This window comes from Artibeus jamaicensis, unplaced genomic scaffold (assembly GCF_021234435.1).
Source record: "Artibeus jamaicensis isolate MK-2021 breed Jamaican fruit bat unplaced genomic scaffold, CSHL_Jam_final scaffold_2172, whole genome shotgun sequence".
In the NCBI taxonomy this organism is placed as follows: domain Eukaryota; kingdom Metazoa; phylum Chordata; class Mammalia; order Chiroptera; family Phyllostomidae; genus Artibeus; species Artibeus jamaicensis.
In genome coordinates, this window is record NW_026522031.1 from 3,114,827 (window position 1) to 3,123,062 (window position 8,236).

At 48.6% G+C, this 8,236-nt stretch overlaps 1 gene segment (V, D, J or C); it reads left to right on the forward strand.

Annotated features, from left to right (window-relative positions):
- Positions 1–7,149: 7,149 nt before the first annotated feature.
- Positions 7,150–7,841, forward strand: LOC119048506 (T cell receptor beta variable 9-like). The segment is given in 2 exon segments: positions 7,150–7,354; positions 7,486–7,841. Coding segments are annotated over 2 exon segments (405 nt in total).
- Positions 7,842–8,236: the final 395 nt, after the last annotated feature.

Genomic DNA, 8,236 nt, shown 5'->3' on the forward strand with positions numbered 1-8,236 from the left:
TCATACACGGAGTGCAGGGGGAATCTATGGGGGAACACAGACGACTTTAATTCTATTCATTGTGTGCATTTAATTCAATTACATTCATTATTAGCATTTCCCAGCATTTTATTGTTTATGCTCTCATGCCTCTTAGTTTTGCCCCCTTTGCCCCCCTTCACCTGGCCATCTGCCCACAACTGTAGTCATCCCCATGTATTTGTCCACATCACTGCTCCTTCTCTGTGAGGTAGGTGTGTGATCCACATTACAGGTCAAAACACTGATGTTACAGAGGTTAGAGCATTTGCTAAAGTGGGCACAGGCAGATCAGAACTGGACTCCACCACAGGCCACGCTGACTCCCACCCTTGCTGTAAGTCATCCACTCTTCTGCACGTTGGTGAGGAGGCATCTTCAAAATGGGAACATTGCCCCAAGGGTCCCTTTCAGACATGCTGCCCTGCCTTGGGCTGGTGGCTAATATGTTTGCCTGAGTGTTTGCATTTATAAACTGGGGCCGATAATGCATGTCTGCCATAGATTTCACACAAGCAAATAAAACAATTACTTAATAAAACCATATGGGCTTGGGTCTTCTTAGTGCCCTTCAACTCTGTGACAATTCCCCTGTTCAGCACAGTCACTACTGGGTACATTGCAGGGGCTGTGGCTCCAGGTAGATTGGCGGTCACACAACAGAAGGACAGGAGAAGGGGCAGTTTCATTTAGAGAAAAGCCATCACTGTGGGGCCTCTGGTGCCTCCATCCCATGCTGGCCCCGCTCTGCTCTCAGCCTCAGCTGCAGTGGGCAATTCCCTGCAAAACTGTGTCCATTTACCTGGGACTGAGTGCACCCAGTCACAGTCCAGTGGGAGTCCCTCTGCTTTTTGCTCTGGGATCCTCCCTCTCCCAGGAGCCCAGGAGACCTGCTCACCAGGGCAGCCAGAGTCACAGAAGTGCTAATTAATACTCAGTGGGGGTTAGAGGCAGGCGTGGGAAGAACAAGGGACAAATGTTCCAGCCTCTGTGCTCAGGAGGACAGATTGGAAGGCTCTGTGCAGGTTCTGTGCAGGTTCTAACAAAACCCATCTCCTGATGTCCCAGCACAGGGGCAACACTGAACTTCATACTGATCTCTCCTGCCCTGTTTCGTCCTCCCTGGCCTCTGAATCCTGCTTCCTGAGGTCATTTTCCAAATGTGCTGCTTGCTCCTAAGTCCTCCTCTCAGGCTGTGCCCCTTGGGTGCAGCCTACACTTTGACAGGAATGGAGCAAAGTGACCAACAGAACACCCTTCCCCCTGCAAGAGACCACCATCTGTATTTCATTCATTCTGCCATGTATTCATTCAACAAGTCTTATGAAAACACAAAGTCTTACAATAACACCTGTCAATGAATCTCTTCCCAGTTCCTTTTACTCTATTTCGAATTCCCAAGAGACTCACATGGGTCTCTGCTCCCTTCACACTCTGAACATTTCGTCACTGACGAGACTGGGTTATGTTTACAGAAGATGTGTCCTCCTGGACTCAGACCCATTCATTCCTTCCATCATTCCTTCAATGAGCCCTCGTGGATTGTAGGTACAGAGCAGGTGGGGCTTTGTGGGGATGAAAGCTGATGAAATGGTAGGGTGCTCTTTGAAAAAGAGAATAGAGAAACATGGCAGAAGTTTTGAAAAGGCCTTGTGAGAATCAGGAAGCCTGAAATTCTCCGTCATTTCTGTGTCGTCAATCTGCCAGCACCATGTTAGTTGTGGCTGTGCTGCTGCCGGGGCTGGGAGCCGCCAGAACAAACACACAGAACAAACAGAGCTCTGAGATGAGGTGCATGTTTTCCAAAACATCAGATATGTGACCCTAATTAGTTAACTTACAAATGAATCACAAAAGAAATATTCCTGGTAGGTGCTTATATCACTAAAGGAATTAGGGGATTGTTGAGAATACTAATATTATGGGTGGGTTACACATCACGATGAGAACAGTCCTCACCTCTCTGGGAATCCCAGTCCTGTAGCCCAAAGAATGTGAGCCTCCATGAAAGGCTCCTGTGCTTTGCACTGGTCCAAGCTCAGGAAGTTGGCTCCTTTGTTAAGTGGCTTTGGGTCTCCTGGGAACAAATATGTCCTGAATGTGACCTCATGGCCATTCCTGGGGTTGCCAGGCCCTGAGCTGGAAGCCTGTCCATGAGATGATACCTCAACTTCTTTCTTACCTCTGGTACCTGACTCTTGAGTCCTTTCTTGCTGCTGGGTGATTGAAGTTGCCAAATGAGATGACATCCAGATACACAGTCACAGAGACAGGGTCACCTCACACTGAGGTATGGCCTGTGTAAGAGGTAGCAGCACGAGGACCTCATCCACATCACTGGCAAGGTTCCTCTCTTTTTTACAGAAAGCATAGTCACAGGGGTAAAGGTGTCCAGTCTCCTGGGGCCTCAGCTGGAACCGAGGGAGACTCTTACCCATCAGCACCCAGAGACCTGAGTGCAGGCGACGGGGATCTACCAGTTGGTGATTAAAATAATTCTCAGATTCCAATGATTATGACCCTGAGGTTGTGAAAACTTTTTGGATAACAGTTAATTCCTTAAATAGAAAGGATCCCTGTGGGTTGATATCAAAATTATCCAGAGTTTATGCAAAGAAAAAAGCCAGAAGAAGATATTTCAGGTTAAAATTGATCACAGAAGTCATCCATAGTATGACAGTTGCTATGAGAACATTTTCTAGTCTCCAGTAATACAATGGGAAATTATACAGTGTACAAATAAGGAATTGTATCATAATAGATAGAAGAACAAATTTCCTCCCCAAAAGTCAGGGGAAAGCATATGTACTGCTAAGATTTCTTTAAAAAACTGACTCTCACATTTTTCCCATGCTGAACTGTCAACTGTCTCTGTGTCACTGATTTGTTCCTGTGGGAAGGGGTATGGCAGGTTAGCTCTGCAGCTCAAACATTGGTGAAGAACAGTGATGTCACTGAGTCCCTGAGAGGCTGACTTGTATTTCCCCAAACAGAACTGGAAGATGTGACATTCAGCACTGGACCTGAAATGGTCACAAGGCTCTTTTTCTGTGTGGCTCTTTGTCTCCTATGGGCAGGTGGGTGCAGGTGGGGTTACTTCCCTGGGATTCCCAGCATTCAGTCCAAGCCTTGGTCTTAGGATGACAACTTAAGGCTCTGTCACTCTCTCTACAGGACACTTGGATGCAGGAATCACTCAGGGTCCAAGGTACAAGATTACAGGGACAGGAAAAATGGTGACACTGAGGTGTCACCAGACTGATAACCATAATGCTATGTCCTGGCATCGACAAGACCTGGGCCATGGGCTGAGGAGAATATATTACTCAGTGGGTGTTGGGATCACCAGCAAAGGAGAGGATGCTGACGGGTACAGTGCATCTAGGTTGAATATGGAGGACTTTTTCCTCATGCTGGAGTCGGCCACCCCCTCCCAGACATCTGTGTACTTCTGTGCCAGCAGAGAAATGGTGAATCCACAGCACTGCATGGCCACCTTCTCTCTATACAAAAAATATGGTTGAGGCTCTGCACTCTGGATTCATGTGACCCCTGAGCACTCTGATACATCTTTGGAGCTCCGAGTGTCCAGTATCTGCAGGGTGACCCTCAGTGTGTGATGAGGTCCCCCTCAAGGTTACTGTCTCCTAGGCCTGGTCGATATCCAGGGCCTTGGGCACACACCAGGGTCTGCTTGGTTGATATCTCTCAGTCTGTGCTGGCAGGTGGTGTGTTAGCTGGGAAGGTGGTTGCTATTTCTAACTTTTCTTGTCATCAGCCTGAGTGTGATGCCTCCAAGGTGAGAATTCATGAACAGCATATCCACGTAGATCCCCTTGAGTGTCACATACAGGCGTGTTAAAGGTGCAGGACATTGAGTCATCCTGCAGACACAAGTTATGAGAAACCTCTGCATGGTGACTAAGGAGGACACGAGGCTTTTCTATGGGCAGGGGAGACAAGATACTATGTGGAGGTTAATGAGCAGAGAGAGGGCATTAGTTCGTGCCCTGCAGGAGTTGGAGCTTCCAACTCAGATATCTATCTGGGCATCACTCCACTTGTCCCCAAGTGGGCCCAGGGTGTGGCCCTCAGGTGTGATTCCATTTCTGGACACTTTGATCTTTACTAATACAGACAGATCCTGAGACAGGGTCCAGAGTTTCTGATGTACTTTCAAATCCTGGATTCCCCCGACTCCTCCGAGATGCCTAAGGACTGGTTCTCTGCAGATAGGCCAGAGGGCTCCTAATTCACTCTGTGGATTCACTCTGCAGAGCCAGGGGGCTTGGCCATGTCCCTCTGTGCCAGCAGCTCCACCCCATCGTGGCACCATCACCCCCTTTGTGGGAACACACCCTCATACTGCTCTCTCAATGAAGCTCCACAGTGGAAAGCAGCTCTTCTTTGCTCATCATTCCCCAATCAGAGACACAGTTCTCAACATCAGCTGTCCTTTGGGAACAGAGAACAAAGCCCTGTCTGGTGAGTCTCAGTTGGTTGGGCATAGTGCTGCCAACCAAAGGCTCTCTGGTTCGATTCCTGGCCTGTGACTGGGTTGTAGATTTGCATCCTCATTGGGGCTCATGTGAGAGGCAACTGATTGATATCTCTCTCTCACACTGATGTTTCTCTCCCTTTGTGCCTCATTTCCTCTCATTGCTCTAGAAGTAAATAAATGAAATAATTAAATGACGAGGACACACAGAGACAGCTCAGGACTCCAAGGGATGGACTGAATGGTATGGACATGAACTGTCTTTGCTAGGACTGGGAGCCTTGGCCCAGAACACAGCTCTGTGCCTGTGCAGACAGCATGGTGGCACCTCAGAGCTTGTCTGCATCTGAAATGTTGAAAAGAGGCTGCATCTGCACCCTCTTCCTGTGCATCGTTTTCTAAGTCTCCCTGAAAAAGCTCCCATTGGAAGCTTTCTGCAGCAACTTGTCAAAGGTTCCTTCCTGTTGGAAGTGAAGGTCTACACAGCTTTTGAGCCCATTGAGTGAGAATCACCTGAGTAATCACAAAACGGTTTCATGTCCCCTGTTTGGCTGCAGGAGCCCACACTCTATTTCGTTCTCATTTTCAATCCATTCCACCCTGAGTGTCAGACTGCAGCATACTTCCACGACCTCTTGGTTTCATCTTGACCCCATGGTTTCCTTCTAGAGATGAGGGTTTTGTTGGTGTCCTCTCATTTTGACTTGAAGTAATTTCCCTGAAGTCTTTATCTCGATATAATGTGCTCTTTTATTCACAACATGCATTATTTCTTTTTATTTTATGTTTTATGTAGGTATACATTACTTGTTATAAACATAAATAATTGAACCCCTGTCTGTGCAGGCAGCTGCAGATACCTGGCAAATCTCCAGCCATGGGCAGAGGGGATAGGCCTTTGCATCATGGGTTTCTGGGAGTCCTGAGAGGTAACCCTCAGCTCTAAGACTGAGACTGGATGTCACAGACAGAGCTGAGATTGAGGTGCCCTGAGCCTTGCATAACAAGTAAGGACTGTGACAACCCCTTCTAACCCACCTAAAAATGGTGGTAGCCATGACACCAAATCTGTTTACCCAGGGAATGAGAGTCCCAGGAAGGGACATTTCCGGATCGTGTTTGAACTCTGCTCAGGTCCCTGTGCCTCCTGGGAGTGAGGAAGGCCTGGGGTCCCAGGGCAGCTCCCGCCCTTGTGAAGCCACCAGGGACCCCTTCCTGGACTGTTTCTCCATTTATGCCACCGCCCACCACCTGACCCTGGCCAACTCCACTTCCTTAGGATACTATTTGGTACCAGTGTTTTTTTATACCCCACAATGCCGCTGTTTTACACAGAATCAACTCCAAGTTCACAGAGCAGATGCCCATTGGACAGGCTGTTCCTCTTGTGTGGACTGTGCTTTGGGGTCTCACTTCCAGCATCCACAGTTCCCCATTAGGTATCTTATCTCCATGGCTGTTAAAAAACCTTATGTGTTATATTTTACTTGTATTTCAATTTCAATTTTATTCACACACATTTGACTCCATCTTGAAGATAATGTCATTATCTTCCCAATCTTTTGCTGATCTACGTTTTGAAGATAATATGAAACCCATTTTCTTTTTTGCATTTTTGCATTATTTTTGCTTTTGGCATGGGGATAGAAGAAACTCTTCATACTTCAACTTGGATGTTTTTTCCTACTTCAGACTAAGCATTATTTCCTTCCAATCCCCTCCTCTCCCTCTGCCTTTCAGAAGACAATTTGAAGGAAGCAGATGCCAGCCTGTAGCTGTAGATTATGTGATAGTGCTTCAGGAGAATAGGGTTGGGATACTAAGCATGGAAACTGGAGGATATAGGGTCACAGTGGGAATTAATATTGGGATTAGGGTTAAGGATGTTGGGATACCATTTAGAGGATAGTGCTTCTGGCATCTGCAGCCTGTACGCCAACCAGACAGTCCCAGCATCCCTTGGGCTGTGGCAGAAGACACAGTAATGAGATGTCAGTTACTGGCCAGCAGATGGTGCTGTGAAGCCATTGACCTGGAAAGGGCTGAGGGAGAGTCTGATAGCACAGGAAAGGGTTAAAAAGACCTGGGCAGGGATCCAACACAGGGCAGATGCTGAGGCAGATTTCAGTTGTGGCCAGTCTCCTTACAGCTGTGGAATGGGTGGGAAGCCCCGCTAAACATTAAAAGACCCACTGTAGATGGATTTGGTCAAGGCAGCCATGTTGGCAGGGGCAGGTGGAGACAGAGAATTAACTGTTCTCCAAGACTGTAGGAAACCAGGAGTGACCCAGGAGAGGACAGTGAACAAACCTCTGTCCCACATGTCTGCAGGGGGAAGCAGCTGGAGTCACCAAGGGGTTCTAGGATGCCTGAAGCTGGTATAGGCTCCTCCTACCCAGGAAGAGGGGACGTGCGTACACCTTAGGAATCACCAAGGAGACCTGTCCCTGAGCCTGCAGGGGAAGGAGAGATGTAGGGTCAGCAGCAAGGGCTGGTAATTGGTTCAGGCAGGGGCAGGCAGGGACAGTGTTGTGGGTACTTGGGTACACTGTTGAAGCTACAGGCAATTCTTAGCTGTGGGGCTCTCCAGGGCACAGAGTGATGAATAGACTCTGGACCCTGGTTCCCACCAAGGGTTCAGAGAACCAGGGGGCAGCCTCCTTGGAGAGTCTCATCAAAGCAGTTACATCATAGCAAATGCTCCTATCAGGGTACAGGGAGTACAGGACTGTAGACCGCTCAACCCAAGGGACCCCACCCTTAGCTGGGACAGGTCCTAGGAAGTTGCCATGGGCCCCAGGCTCCTCTGCTGTGTGGCCCTTTGTCTCTTGGAAGCAGGTGAGCCCTGGACACTGTGTGTAAGTCTTGGACACGCAGTCACATCCCTGACATAGAAGCCTGGGGTGATGGCTGCTGGGGGAGGCTCCTTGTTTTCTGTCTCCAGACTTCTCTCTGTCTCTTCCCAACAGGTCCAGCAGACTCTGGGGTTATGCAGACCCCAAAACACCTGGTCAAAGCAAGAAAACAGCAAGTGACACTGAAGTGTTCCTATATCTCTGGAGACCTCTCTGTGTATTGGTACAAACAGCCCCAGGGTCAGGGCCCCGATTTCCTCGTTCAGTACTATAATGGGCAAGAGCGAAGTAAAGGGAACATGCCTGATCGGTTCTCAGTGAAGCAGTTCAGTGACTCCCGCTCTGAACTGAATGCCAGCTCCCTGGAGCTGAGCGACTCAGCCCTGTACCTCTGTGCCAGCAGCCTTGACACAGCCCTGCAGGAGTGGCAGCTGCCTGCACAAAAACACTCTGCCCCACTCAGGAAGTGAGTGCAAAGTGGCTGCTGCCAGCCAGGCAGGCTCAGGCCTTTGCCAGGCGAGGTTCTGCTGCTTAGAGAAGGGATAGGATTTAGTGCTCACAGACATCGTGCAGCTTAAGTATGATTGTTTGTGTTTATACCCATGATGGGAAGGAATATTTCTGTGACCCACATTTCATAACCTGAGGAGCAAGAAATCACTCAAGTCTGTTCCTCAACACCTGGAATTTCCTCACTGCCCGCTGCTAACAGTGTTGTGCCCACATTGGCTTTCCTTTTTCTGGTCTAGATGAACAGGCCTGGGAAGATCAAGTGCCATCAGGGATTGTCAGCCTCTTTCCCGACAGCTTGGAAGTATTTAAACGAGTCACCCAAGTGTGCTGTCATGTGCATTGCTTTTCCCTG